The 15380-nt window shown below is 46.2% G+C and overlaps 1 protein-coding gene across 1 annotated transcript; it reads right to left on the bottom strand.

Annotated features, from left to right (window-relative positions):
* Positions 1–1192: 1192 nt before the first annotated feature.
* On the bottom strand, positions 1193–5829 carry spaw (southpaw). The gene is made up of 3 exons (XM_052124582.1): positions 5541–5829; positions 2757–3556; positions 1193–1475 (listed from the first exon to the last, which is right to left on the bottom strand). The coding sequence occupies exons 1-3, from the start codon at positions 5827–5829 to the stop codon at positions 1323–1325; spliced, it is 1242 nt and encodes a 413-aa protein (XP_051980542.1). The 3' UTR covers positions 1193–1322.
* Between the last annotated feature and the right edge of the window lie 9551 nt (positions 5830–15380).

The following is a 15380-nucleotide window of genomic DNA, read 5'->3' as shown; positions in this document are numbered from 1 at the left end:
CTATTTTAAACCATTTTGTTCTTCCTGCAACAACATGACAAATAGAACATAGTACATAATATACTGCCAGGGCCGCATTAACGCACGGGCTTACCTGGGCTGAAGCCCTGGTGCCCCTGGTTGCAGGGGGGCCCTCAAATCCCGGGTGATTGTCAACATTCACGAGAGTAAGCGCATGTAAAGGCGTGCAGCAGGAGTCCCAAATGTAAAAATGGAGATGGTGCGCAATAGAGATAGCGGTCTGTGTAGCACATGGTCACAGAGAAAAAATTCTGCTCCACACCCACACTGAATGTATATTGTGGTTACGGCCCTGCATTGAGGATACAAAACAGGGCCCTCATTAACAGACATGGAGAGAAAGACACAGGATAGGTCTATAATGTGTGCAGGAATGGTTAAGTAAAGTCAAGTCTAGGATTGTGAAACATAAATATTATCCAGACTTGTGAACAGTATTGTATGTAATCACATCAAGTAGAAATGTCCATTTCACTGTACAGAACTGTCTTACAGCTAAGTTTAAAGCACCGTGTGTATAGAGTCCCATATACAAATAAAATACCTTCAAATTGCATTTGCAAAGCTACTGTATAAGCAATTACTTCCAATGAGTAAAAAGGCTGATTTAAAGAAACTAAAAGTTGAAATGAACATCAAGAACACAAACATCACACTTATACAGAAATAACGCTGTGCTTTATTTATACAGATTTATGTACATTTCATTGAAGACTTTATCAAGCCGCTGATAAGAGGATAAAACACTGAAATTGTCACATTTAACACAATGCATAATTATGTTTCCATAAACATACTTAGGGTTGCCACTTTTGGAGCTGTAGAATAAAGGATGCTCTGCCTGAAGTTGTTTGGGCAACATTAGGCAACATTTATGGCTAATATCAAGATTATTATTACTGATTTTTAATGATTTCGCCATCTGACCAGCGTAAAATATGGGACAAATCGCATCCCGTATTGATTCGATACGGGATGCGACTTTTCATCTTTAAAAATGGGACAATCCCATATTTTACGGGACGGGTGGCAACCCTACCTACATAGCATAGCCAATGTACCATTAGCAAACTGTATACATCCATTAAAAATAACCAAATACAAAATATTTACATTTTTTACTATTATTTTAAATATTAAATATTAATGTTCTTTTGAAAGCATTTCAGTGGTTCTCAAAATTCTCCAAAAACAGGAAAGCATTAAAAACTATTTGGAAAGTATTATGGGGTCTTTCACCCCTTTTAAGTGTTATCAGAGCAGTATAGTCAGACTTGTCCATGACATGCCAGCAGAAATATTCATTGACAGCCACATTCCTCTACGATCATGTCCTCGTGATGGCGCATGACGACACCGTCACCTTCATAGTACAGCATGGAGAGGGAGCTGAGGCGCGTTGGCACACATGACGGACAGGAAACACGCTCCGGATGGTAAAGTTTCAGCAAACTCTGGTAAGCAAAAGCAAAAAGTACTTCTTTCATCAACTCCACACAGAAAATTACAAATCTTCATCGTCATGCTATAAATACATGCAATAATAATTATTTCTGAAATCTTGTAGGCAGGTAAATCTTACAAAAAAAATTTTTTCAAAGGTGTATTTCACCCTAAAATTCTAAGAAATTGGACTATTTAAAAAACAAATAAGATCCTGCAGATTCTGTCATTTATATTTGTATGCATTTATTATGCCACTTAAGCACATATTCCCTCCCAACTCCCATTTTATTGCATAATAATGAATTACCTTTGTTTGTAATTCTTATATATTTCTCAATAAAGATTCTCAGTAGATTTGCATTGGAGTAATGAAAATAGGCCTAATTCTGTGCACACACAATTATTTATTTTAATACAATTCTCTATTAAAGAAAATTAAAAAGACACAATACTTGTTGTATAGATTAAGCTATTCACAATGTAAATAAAACATTGATGAAGATTCTTTCATTTACTCACCCTCATGCCATCAAAAGTTGGACTTTCTTTCTTCTGCAGAACTCAAATGAAGATTTTTAGAAGAATATCTCAGCTCTGTAGGTCCTCACAATGCAAGTGAACGATGACTAAAACTTTGAAGCTCAAAAAACATATAAAGGCAGCATCATAAGACTCCAGTGGTTTAATCCATGTCTTCTGAAGCAACCCAATATAGTTTTTGGGTGAGAACAGAACAAACATAATGCCTTTTTCACAATAAATCTTGACATCAGCAGTCTCCTTGTCGAGCTTAAAATCATGATTTTAAGCTCGATTACACTTCTTATAACGCCATCTAGCGCATGATAGGAGTCCAGCTATAAATCCTGATTGTGCCTAGAGACTGCAATGGCAAGGTGTACAGTGAAGAATTTGTTATATTTTGGTCTGTTCTCACTCAAAACCGATTAGATCACTTCAGAGTCGTATGGATTACTTTTATGCTGCCTTTATGTGATTTTTGGAGCTTCAAAGTTTTGGTTACCATTCACTTGCATTGAATGGACATTCAGAGCTGAAATATTCTTCTAAAAATCTTAATTTGAGTTCTGCAGAAGAAAGTAAGTCATACACATGTGGGATGAGGGTTAGTAAATTATGAGAGAATTAAAATTTTTGGGTGAACTGTCCCCTTTAAGTGTTGATTATCATAATACTCCTAAAATATTTTATTGTGAAATAAGTCCCAGGCATGTTCTTCAAAATCACTTGTCACTGAATTTCCTACTGATTAAACTGCACTTTCTTACCTGCATGTAGGCATGATTTGTTGGGTTGAAAGACTCATCCAGTGGACTTGGACATTCGCCTTCACAACGGTATGCATTATAACGCTTTGGGTGCACGATCCATTCATCCCATCCAATTTGGTCAAAATCCACCCACATATCAACTCTCTGACAAAGCGATCCTTGGTGAGGCTCTGGATGCACCCTGGTCACATTTCTATCATCTGCTGTCTGAGCACGCATCCTTTCCACTCGGTTTCTTTTGTGGCGACGACCTTGTGCCGCTTCAGGTACCCGGTTCAGGACTACATATTTAGAGTGCTCCACTGTATTGATCAAACTGGAGGCACGTTGGCTACTGTGGGAAAGTGTGTTTTTGTAGAAAACTACAATCATAACTCGGTCTGCTGTGGGATGCTGAATTTTCCTTTGCCAAATGTTTGCAGTATGTCCTGTAAAGTCTTCTCCGCTGCCGCTTCCATCACCAGCTCCATCCTCTGATGTTTGGATCTTCTCAGGTGCCTGCATTCCCCGATTCAACCAGTGTTTGAGCAGCGCTGTGACGTTGAAGACTGTCCAGGTTGATGTTGGAGTGCCGGGCATCGACTTGATGGTGCCCAGAAAAATACGCTTATTGCGACAAAACACAGAGTCAGGCTCACAGTCCTGTTTACTTGAGTGGAAGATATCAACAAAGACCCGTCTGGAAACAGAAAATGCTGGGAGACGGACCCGGAGCTCTGAAAGTTGAATGTTGTCGCTTGCTGAGAGGGAAGACATGTCGAAGGTGATTGTCCATCGCTCACCAATTTGATGGCAATCTGAAAAGGAAACAGAAAATGTTTGTATCACATTATTTAGCTTCAAATAATTCATTAAAGTGAACATTCAGTTAATGTTCACATCAACCATCAGAGTGGGGAAATAATTTGATCTTAGTGTTTTTGACCTTGGCATGATTGTTGGTGCCAGACGGGCAGGATAGGTTACTTCTGTAACTGCTTATCTCCTGGGATTTTCACACACAACAGTCACTAGAGTGTATGGGGAAAGGTGCAAAAAAACAAAAAACATCCGGCGAGTGGCAGTTCTGTGGCAAAAACAGCTTGTTAATGACAGAGGTTAGAGGACAATGGCCAGACTGGGTCGAGCTGACAGAAAGGCAACAGTAACTCTATACAATCAAGCTTTCAGTTCTGAGCTGACAGAAGTGGAACCTCAAAGTGGTCTTCTGCTGTTGTAGCCCAACTGCCTCAAGGTTTGTCGTGTTGTGTATTCTGAGATGCTCTTCTGCTCACTATAATTGTACAGACTGTTTATCTGAGTTACCGTCACCTTTCTGTCAGCTCGACCCAGTCTGGCCATTCTCTGTTGACCTCTCTCATCAACAAGGCATAGAACTGCCACTCACTTAATCTTTTCTGTTTTTGGCACCATTCGGAGTAAATTCTAAAGACAGTTGTGCATGAAAATTCCAGGAGATCAGCAGGTTCAGAAACACTCAAACCAACCCATCTAGCACCAACAATCATGCCACACTCTAAATCATTGAGATCAAGTTTTTCCCCATTCTGATGGTTGATGTGAAAATTAACTGATGCTCCTCACCCGCATCTGAATGATTTTATGCATTGCACTGCTGGCACACGATTGACTGAATAGATAATAGCATGAAGTAGGTGTACAGGTGTGCAAGTGGTCAGTAAGTGTGTGTCTGTGTGTGTGTCAAAGTCAAAGTTCATATTTTTGAGCATGTACATTTCCATATGTATTTTCAAAAATATGTTACATATATGAAAACGGCCATTTTTATTTATTTTTTAAATATATTTAGCATACTGTATATGCACAAGTATGTGACTTTTTATATCAGTGAAAACCATAGATGAACATATTTCTTACTTTATATTTAATTATATAAATTATATTTATTATATATTTTTATTTGTTTTATTTATGTGATGTTTCAAAGGCTTCATTTAGTGGACGCAATAAATGTCTATTTATTTATAACTATTTATTTGAGTATTTTCTTGACAGATAAGACTCGTAAGATTCACCCAATAGCCGTAACAACAGGTTCTGCCGGAGCTGCGCGCCTCAGCCAAATGTCAGCAGACTGTCAGAATGGAGGGGCTGTTTGACAAGAAATGTGTATTGAACCTCGCGTTGTAACAGACGTCTGAATGGCCAATACACACACCCATGTACATAAAACAGCGAGCTCTTTAAAGTCGAATACGCATTGTGACACTACTGAGTTGTAAAAGCTGAGGGTCAGATAGCTCAGAAGCGACGAGCCTGATAACGATGACAGATTACGTTATGATACGTGCCCACAGGTTCCCCGAACGCATTCTCACCTCTTTAAAACTCATTTGCTCTAATTTAATAACTCTACGACTTTAAAGACTTTGTCAATGTGCAGTTGAATTGTTATGCATTATTAAAAAATGTTCATGCAGTACATTGCTGGCAAATTGCTTGCCATATGGTACAGTGATGGTCAATTTGAAACACTTTGTGCCATGCATGCTACTGAATGATTGCCACTTTTACAGTAGCCTATATGGTACTCCAAGATAATTCATGGTATGGTTTCAAGTCCAAATAACATGGCATTGCCATAATTCACTTTCATAGCATGGTAGCCTACTTTTCTTTCTTTTTTGCAGGGTAATGACTTGAATGACATAATTATATTTTTGCAAACCAAATGAAGCTTCGCAAGAAGGTTAAAACATATGATGTGAAGTCAGACAAGCTTATCTCAACTACGTGTCTATAGTAAAGCACATGTCTTACCTTGCGCAATCAAGCTTAGGACGAAGTCAGACTGATGGAGAGTTGGGTTGTCGTCATTGGATGGAGTAGTTCCCATCTTGGTCTTACCGTTGAAGTCTCTGTATAACTGCATCATGTACAGCGGGTACCTGGGATACGATTGGAGACTGTAGTCTAAATATGAACCTAAATAGACATCTCTTTCATGATGTCCTCCACTGACTGCGTCGTGGTTATTGATCCTTACGCAGCCAACGCGTATCAGCGAAACCACTAAGGTACCGAACAATATGAGTTCTGGAGTTTGCATTGCGAATGAATGAATTTTTCGAATGTGACCGCGCGTCCGATTCCGTCTTCTAGCTTGTCTTGGGTCCGAATGATCGAGGTTGCCGAGCTTCGGACAGTGCTTTTAAAGGGTGCAGCTGATCCCTGATGACCCCTGACATCCTGCAGCCTCCGCGGAATCCCTCTGATCCATGAGGCACATCAGAGGAGAACAGAGCTGTCAAGTTCACTGCTTCTCGAAACTGTGCAGGCTTTTATATGCACAAGGCGCGAGGTTCTTCTGCTCCAATGTGCCAGCGACGTCCTTTGATTTTCGGCCACCCAAAGTCAAAGCCGCATTTGTAATTCACCCTAATGATTTTGATATGAACGCATTTACGGTAAATTACGAATGAAAGTTAGAACATTAATGCTGTTTTTTATCGTCTGTTAGAACCCGAATATACCTACTTTAAAGTTGTAACTTATTCACATTTAAATTCACATGAGATCATTCAAAGACAATTTTAAAACTAGTTTTTGAACATTATTACGCCTATGCTCGGGTCTTTTTAGGGACCCGGTATCAATAAGCTCACGATTTTCACACGTGAAATCGGCATGTTGTTTCCGAAGTGCGGTAGGCTAAAGTTAGTTTTATATTTGACATTCGTTTGACATTCGCGACAATACCATTAAACTCACATTTTCAAGCCAAACCAACTTTGAATTGCATGAGTAGGTTTTCTTTGCCTAGCACAAAGCTGAATTTAAAAAAGGATAACTTTTTTCATAGCAATTTTTTAAGCCCTACAAATCAATCAAACAATTTAACCATTTGACATTATGACATCACAACAAATATGAAATGCTGTAAAAAATATCCCTTTCATGACACAAGTCTCTGTTTGTGGAATTAACATTCTATATGTTTGTAATATTATAATTCCATTCAACTCAATGACCGACTGACCTAGAGATTCAATCCAACTGAAAAACACTCAGAATATTATTCTTTATATGGCTTGTTTTTGGGAGTAAATGTTCAGTATTTTTTATACAGATTCAATTATCCCTATACATCTATTAAACGCAATGACCGTTTGACCTAGAGGACTCAAAACCAATGGCAGAGCATTATTACTACAAGAGGGTTCAAGATAGTGAAAAAAAAGACAGCCGGCAAAAAAGAGACATCACAGTTATTGTTCAAATACAAAATGACTTTTTTTTTAGTGTTTGTGCAAAATAAATAGAAAAATAATGATAGAACATCTGAAAGTACCATATAAGTTTATGTATATATATTATTATTCTGTTTTTTTTTTATTTAACAAAACATTTATTATTTTTACAAACAAACACACACACACACACACACACACACACACACACACACACACACACACTATATGTTTACACATGTGTGTGTGTGTGTGTGTAAAAATACTAAATGTTTTGTTAAATAGAAAGAAAAAAAAACAGAATAATAAACCAAAATTCCAATAAATATACTTTAGGAGAAAAAAAAATTACTTTGAGAAAAGGTGCTAATTATTTTTAATTATTAATGTTTTCCTCTTGCCCTGTTCTATGTTTTATTTACTTTTGTAATACACAGGACACAATACCATGTAGATTGTTCCCCGTCTGTCGCTCTCTCCACGTTGTGTCGGAGAAGCGACACTAGGGGTCTCTCTTGAGCGCCGAATATGCCTCTGATCCATTGAAAAAAGGCCAATGAGAAGTTGGCAGTCAGTATTTGCATACCCCGCCCCCGGACATACGGGTATAAAGGCGAGGCAAATATTAGATTTCATTCAGAAATTTTCTTCGGAGCCGATGGTTGTGCATGCTGTTTGCGTGAGATCACACCAGTTCCTGTATTCCTCTGATGCTCTGCATGCTGTTGGATTGAGGGCGCATTACAGCGGCCATTTCTCCTTCTTGCATGGCAGTGCAATTGCCCCTGGGCGCTTCGACAGTGCAGAAACCCAACTCTAAGAGAGTTGTTTAAGAGAGTGATTTTCTCTAAAAGAGCAATACACAGCGGTGTTGAACGTCCTTTTCAGGACGCGTCTTTTTAAAGACGTGTTTCCGCCTCTGTGTAGTTTCCGGATGCGGTCGATTTCTCCCCACCTCCTACGGTCATAAAAACTGCCTGGCGTACCTGGGTTGCGATTACACGCAGGCAGCGTTTTTATGAATGGTCTATGTTTTCTGTGCGAGAACATAGCCATGACAGCATTGCGGTCGTAGGCTTTTTCTTGTAGTGAGAGAAAGCCACTTCAGCCGCCCCCCGCCTCTTTCCCACGGGATTGGGGCAGGCGCCGCGGGCGTTGAAGGTGATTTGGGGATAAAGACGGGCTGTGTTTGCAGGGTACCCCCCCGCGAGCCTCCCGCCTCCCCGGTACGCTTGCTGGCTTCCGTCCGAGCTCGGGATGAGCATTTTCTCTCCAATAAGGTTATGCTCTCAGTGCGAGAACATAGCTGTTGCAGCATTGCGGTCATAGGCTTTCTTTTGTCATGAGAGAAAGCCACTTCAGCCGCCCCCCGCGCCTCACCTCTTTCCCACGGGATTGGGGCAGGCGCCGCGGGCGATGAAGGTGATTTGGGGATAAAGACGGGCTGTGTTCGCCGGGTAAATCCCCGCGAACCACCCGCCTCACCAGCACGCTTGCTTGCTCCCATCTGCTCGGGATGAGTGCGGCCCGCTTCACGGCCGGCCTGCCGGTCCCTTGAGCTCCCGGGATTGGATGACGATAATCACCGCTGCATCGGAGAGCGTTACAGCGGCGTCTGATGCTGATGACTCGTCTGCGCGCCCAGTCGGAGCCTGATGCACAGAGGTCCGATATGCTTCCCCGGGTACAGCGAGCGCGAGGTTGGACCGGAAAATACCATCCCCCTCCCCTCACGGCTACTTGTTTGGTTCCACGGGCATGTGCGCCGCTCACAGCCGCGCCCCACCCCCGGTTCCTTTCTTCCCGGACGTGCATGACGAGCTGAGCAAGCCAAGCTTCCTCGCTCCTCCGCTCTCACTACCCTCGGCGGTAGAGCGGTCCCAGACCACTCCCCCCCTGCACGCCATGGCCCCCCCTGCAGTCCACCGGGCCAAGGCTCCAAAAATGTGCACTTGGGTAGTCCTGTTCTTGACGTGCTGCAGGAACTGCACTCGAACAGGCGATGGCCCCCCTTGTGGTCCGGAAACTCAACACATGGACTGGACCTGGTCGCAGTAGAGGAGGTAGACAAAGCACGCTTTCTCATACGCTCCCGTCTCCCAGCTCCGTCCATTCGGCGACACCACCTGACGACTCTACCCAGCAGCCCTCAGTGGTGAAGAAACAGACGGAGGCTATTTTCACACATCCTGCCCTGCCGCAAACGTGTCGCCAGGGGCCATGCCCTGTCTGCTCGCTGAGGGCGTCCTCCTGCGGCTTTCAAGAAAGAAAGAAAAGTGGTGCTCCGCCTCAACAAACATGGGCCCAGCTCTCCGCCCTGGCGTCGAGCTCCCCGCAGAAGATGGACGCCCCCTCATCTCACGGACCCCCTCGAGGACCCGGAAGGCTCCTAGGCGCTCATGAGATGACCGACCCAGAGACTGAGACGTTAGCTCCGGAGCTGGTAAGACCACTCCGTTCCCTGGTGGGGGGCCGGGAGGAGAATCTTTTGTTGAATTAATTTCATTTGCCACACCCCCTAACGGGGGCTGCGGTACTCACATTCTCAATAATAGAGCTATTTCCTCTTTTGTCTCTGGGTCACCTGGCCCGCAAATGCCGTTCTCACGGCACTCTGCCGCCAGGCCTCAACAGTCCCGGCACGCTGAACGCGGCCCCAGATCCGCCTTCAGCCCCACGACTGTTCCCCGGCCGGCCGGTTCTGACGAGTCCAGAGGACGCCACTAGAGGACCTCCTCCTCAGTCACCAACCCGCCCCCTGCCGGATGTCCGGAGCAAGGTAAGTGCTTTGAGACTTTTCTCAGCACCAGAGCCTCGGGACGCGTCCGCGCCTCCCGACGGCGTACTACCTGCTCCACCCGCTGCGAAGCCCGCCGGTACGTCAAAAATAACCGTCCCTTTGGTGCCCCTAGCACGGAGATTGGATGCGTGGCTTTCACTTCCCAACCCGTCTCGCTGGCTGGCCCGGACCATCCGACTTGGTTACGCAATTCAGTTTGCCAGGCCCTCCAACCGAAATGAAGAAGGGTTTCTACAGCCCTTACTTCATTGTACCCAAGAAAGGCGGCGGCTTACGACCAATCTTGGACCTGCGAGTTTTCAATCGAGCGCTGCTCAAACTCCCGTTCAAAATGCTCATGCACAAATGCATCTTGACAAGCGTCCAACACCTAGATTGGTTCGCAGCGGTAGACCCGAAGGACGCGTACTTCCACATCTCAATCTTGCCGCGACACCGACCTTTTCTACGGTTCGCGTTCGACGGCCAGGCGTTCCAGTACAAAGTCCTCCCCTTCGGCATGTCTCTGTCCCCTCGCGTCTTCACGAAAGTCGCAGAGGCAGCTCTTGCCCCGCTCCGAGAAGCCGGCATCCGCATACTCAACTACCTCGACGACTGGCTCATATTGGCCCACTCCCGAGAGTTACTATGCGCTCACAGAGACCAGGTGCTCAGGCACCTCAGCCGCTTGGGGCTTCAGGTCAACCGAGAAAAGAGCAAGCTCACCCAGGTCCAGAGCATCTCCTTTCTCGGCATGGAGTTAGACTCAGTCTCAATGTCCGCACGTCTCACCAACGAGCGTGCGCAGTCGGTGCTGAAATGCCTCGCCAAATTCAGGCCAGGCACAATGGTCCCTTTAAAACTCTTCCAGAGGCTCCTGGGGCATATAGCATCCTCCGCCACGACCACGCCGCTGGGGTTGATGCATATGAGACCGATTCAGCACTGGCTTCAGACTCGAGTCCCGAGACGAGCATGGCGCCACGGCACGCACCGTGTGACGATCACCCACACCTGCCGAAAAACACTACAACCCCGGACAGACCTCTGCTTTCTACGGGCAGGAGTGCCCCTGCAGCAGGTGTCCCGACGCGTCCTGGTCACTACCGACGCCTCCAGATTGGGTTGGGGTGCCGTGTGCAAAGGGAACGCAGCCGCGGGCCGTTGGAGAGGGGCCCCGCTGCGCTGGCATATCAACTGCCTAGAGTTGTTGACTGTCTTCTTTGCCCTGCGGCGGTTTCTCCCGTTAATTCGAGACAAACACGTCCTAATCAGGTCAGACAGCACCACTGCGGTAGCGTACATGAATCGCCAAGGCGGCGTACGCTCCCGCCACATGTCACGACTCGCCCGTCATCTCCTCCTTTGGACTCCGGTCGCTGCGTGCCACTCACATCCCCGGCAAGCTCAATGTGGTAGCGGACGCACTGTCACGACAGAGCTTACCCAGTGGAGAGTGGAGGCTCCACCCCCAGTCGGTCCAGCTGATTTGGGAACAGTTCGGCAGAACCCAGGTAGACCTGTTTGCCTCCCGAGAGACCTCCCACTGCCCGCTCTGGTACGGCCGAACAGAGGCTCCCCTTGGGACAGACGCGCTGGCGCACAGCTGGCCCGTGGGGCTACGCAAGTATGCTTTTCCTCCAGTGAGCCTTCTTGCACAGGTGCTGTGCAAGGTCAGGGAGGATGAGGAACAAGTCACACTGGTGGCTCCCTACTGGCCCAACCGGGCCTGGTTCTCGGACCTCGTGCTCCTCGCGACAGCCCCTCCCTGGCGAATTCCCCTGAGGAAGGACCTTCTTTCTCAGGGGCAGGGCACGCTCTGGCATCCGCATCCAGACCTCTGGAAACTCCACGTCTGGTCCCTGGACGGGACGCGGAAGATCTAGCCGGTCTACCACCTACCGTCGTAGACACGATCAACCAAGCCAGAGCCCCTTCTACCAGGCAGCTTTACGCCCAGAAGTGGCGCCTGTTCAGCAGATTGGTGTTCTTCCAGGGCCGAAGACCCACAGAGGTGCGCAGTTAGGTCAGTGCTCTTATTCCTGCAGGAGAGGCTGGAGGGAGGCTGTCCCTTCCACCCTAAAGGTGTATGTCGCTGCTATCGCGGCTCACCACAACGCAGTAGACGGTAAGTCTCTTGGTAAGCACGACTTAATCATCAGGTTCCTAAGAGGCGCCCGGAGGTTAAATCCCTCCCGGCCAAGCCTGTTCCCCTCCTGGGACCTCTCGGTAGTCCTCGTGGGCCTCCAGAGACCTCCCTTCGAGCCGCTAGAATCAGTTGGACTCAGGGCCCTCTCCCTTAAGACTGCCCTGCTGATCGCGCTCGCTTACATCAAGAGGGTCGGGGACCTGCAAGCGTTCTCTGTCAGCGACACTTGCCTGGAGTTCGGTCCGGCAGACACTCATGTGATCCTAAGACCGCGACCGGGCTATGTGCCCAAGGTTCCTACCACGCCCTTCAGAGACCAGGTAGTGAACCTGCAAGCGCTGCCCCGGGAGGAGGCGGAACCAGCCCCTTCGTTGCTGTGTCCGGTAGGTACGCAAAGCACGTACCTACCTGGACCGCACGCAGAGCTTTAGACGCTCTGAGCAGCTCTTTGTATGCTTTGGGGGACAGCGGAAAGGAAACGCTGTCTCCAAACAGAGGCTTTCCCACTGGGTTGTAGATGCCATTTCATTGGCTTATCACACCCAGGCCGTGCCCCCACCCTTGCAGGTCCGAGCTCACTCGACAAGGAGTGTTGCGTCCTCGTGGGCACTGGCTAAGGGTACCTCCCTGGCAGACATTTGTAGAGCAGCGGGTTGGGCAACACCCAACACCTTTGCGAGATACTACAATCTCAGGGTTGAGTCAGTTTCATCCCGTGTTTTCTCAGGTCCGAGCCAGTAGAACTCGGTAACACGCTGATGGGCTGGCCGGGTGAATCGCTTGCGTATACGCCCTTTCCCTCGCTTGAGGTAAAACAGTGCGTCTTTTTTCCCAGGAGACTCCACTCAACGTGAATCCCTGGTTGATTCCTCCCTAGCCCTCATGGGTCCGCAGTTCGGCGGAGGAACTTGCCGACCCAATCCACTGCGGGTACGCAGATCTACCCTGTACTGAAATAGGTGCTCCACAGAGTAAGGGCCTCCTACGCAGACTCCCCCTGTGTGTATTTCCCTTACGAGCAGACCCGCATTTTCCTTGGGTAAGTTTCGGCTGCCCCCCCGGTCGCCGTGTGTAGCAACTCCACCCTCGCTGAGGCTGGATCTGCCACCGCGCCACTTCCACGTGTCGCCTAAGAACACATGTGACGTATTCACCACCATACCTCCCCAGTTGGGCAGGGGTGGTCTCTGCGGGTCTTCCCCCCCCTGAAAGTATGGGAAATTGGGAAAGACCCCCTTCCCTCAGTGCATGTAAGGGCCCCGGCTGTCTATTGCTCTATGCAAGAAACATAGAGAGAAAAGAGGCCCAGCCAGGCTTGGCCCGTTCCCAGGTTGGCAAGCGTCGCCTTGTTCCCCTGCCTAGGGTAACCAAAAGGATCCCGACGACTTTTCTGGGGCATTGGGGAAGGGTACGTGCCCTGGCACAGCTGGTCGTTTGGCACGTAACAAATACCTGCCCGCTCCTGTGTCAGCAGAACACGTACACGGCTCAGCGCATGGCGGATTTAAATTGAACCCCTAGTGTCGCTTCTCCGACACAACGTGGAGAGAGCGACAGACGGGGAACGTCTAGGTTACGGATGTAACCGCCGTTCCCTGATGGAGGGAACGAGACGTTGTGTCTTCCCGGGCCACGTCGCTGAGCCGAACCGCTGTAGTGGCCAGAACCATTTCCGGCTCCTCAGAAAAATCCTGAATGAACTCTAGTATTTGCCTCGCCTTTATACCCGTATGTCCGGGGGCGGGGTATGCAAATACTGACTGCCAACTTCTCATTGGCCTTTTTTCAATGGATCAGAGGCATATTCGGTGCTCAAGAGAGACCCCTAGTGTCGCTTCTCCGACACAACGTCTCGTTCCCTCCATCAGGGAACGGAGGTTACATCCGTAACCTAGACGTTTGTCTGGGACACTATATGATTTCAGGCAACAGTCATGAAACCAGTGTTCACATCTTTCACACTGAATCTGAAACAAACAAAACACAGAAAAACAAGGAACAATAGTTAATACATGCAAAGAGAGAATATTGCACAGAGGTAAACTAAAAGTCTAAAAATTCCAAAACTACAATTGTAAATTAAAAAATTATCAAAACATTGTCACAGCAATTTTTTACTCCTTAACATCAGTGATGCCAAGAGCTCATTAATATTTACTTTAAGTAGTTATTTTTAAAGTAATCATAAGCAGATGCTTTTATCTAACACCATGTACAGGGGCGAAAATTTCATCAAAATGTTGGGGGAGACAATAAACATAACAATTCTCAAGAGCAAAATTTGAAGGGGACACCAATAATACAGGCAAAATTGTACTTGACCAAAGCACTGTGAGGCAAGGGAGGGGGGACTCAAAATGTTTAAAACGTTTTTTTGTTGTTGCCCCATTTGCATTTGTATTATTTTATTTCTTAAACAATTTTTTTAAAAACATATCATTATATTATTTACAAGACACATATTTTAATGATATTTTAGAGGGGGACAACCCTCAGATAGGGAGGGTCCAGACCCCCAGCGATTTCTGCCTATGACCATGTATTTACTGGAGAAACAGTCCCATTGCAGCAACCATAGTTTATTTGTCTAGCTCAAGACCAGAATGGTGATGGCTCATAGCTCACTCATTATGTGACTTTGAACCAGCAGCCTTATGGTTACCTGTCCTGAGCTTTAGACTCTGTCACATTAAAACTCTGAAATGTACCCAGTCAATGACTGCTGCTCCTCTCCCCTTAATTCATGGAAGTTCTTGTAGTCCACAAACAGGACAGTATTCTTTGTTTGAATCAAAAAAAGGTACAAATGTATTATTTTGGGGCATATTTCATTGATGTTGTGTGAAACAAATGATACATTTTATCATCACATTACCTGAGGAAGAGAGCAAACTCTGAGCCATTCCTGTCCGGAGCTTTGAAATTGAATTTTTTGAGGGACTGATTCAAAAGGCCTCAGGAATATGTTGAAATTGAGCAGTTGTTTGTTTTGCCATCTGAAAGATCTGAAAGTCTTTGGTTAGTACATAGAAAAGAATAAAAGCATGTGCTCTTGGGATATAGGGATAATTGAATCTGTATAAAAAGTACTGAATGTGTACCCCCCAAAAACAGGCCTTGTGCCATATAAAGAATACTTTTCTGAGTGTTTTACAGTTGGTTTCATGTCTCTAGGTCAAACGGTCATAGGGCTGATAAAATTGACATGATAAAAAAATCTCCTCGCGAATGTCAAACAAATGTCAAATATAAATCTAACTTTACCGCACTTGTTTCCGATACTTTCGGTACCCTGGGATCGGCGACTGTATGCTTACGCGCAGACACGTATCATTCTTATCAGAAATGTTTGCAGCGGTTTCAATGTGTTTATTTTTCCACCTGGTGGGAATGGTAGCACGTTGCATCAGCCGCGTGGGAGACTAGGGTTCAAAGCCATACAGTAACCACGTTTGAATAATCAATGACGAGGATGATTTGGA

The sequence above is a fragment of the Xyrauchen texanus genome, chromosome 4, assembly GCF_025860055.1.
Source record: "Xyrauchen texanus isolate HMW12.3.18 chromosome 4, RBS_HiC_50CHRs, whole genome shotgun sequence".
In the NCBI taxonomy this organism is placed as follows: domain Eukaryota; kingdom Metazoa; phylum Chordata; class Actinopteri; order Cypriniformes; family Catostomidae; genus Xyrauchen; species Xyrauchen texanus.
Note: the sequence above shows the minus strand (reverse complement) of the source record. Positions and strands in the feature narration are given on the sequence as shown.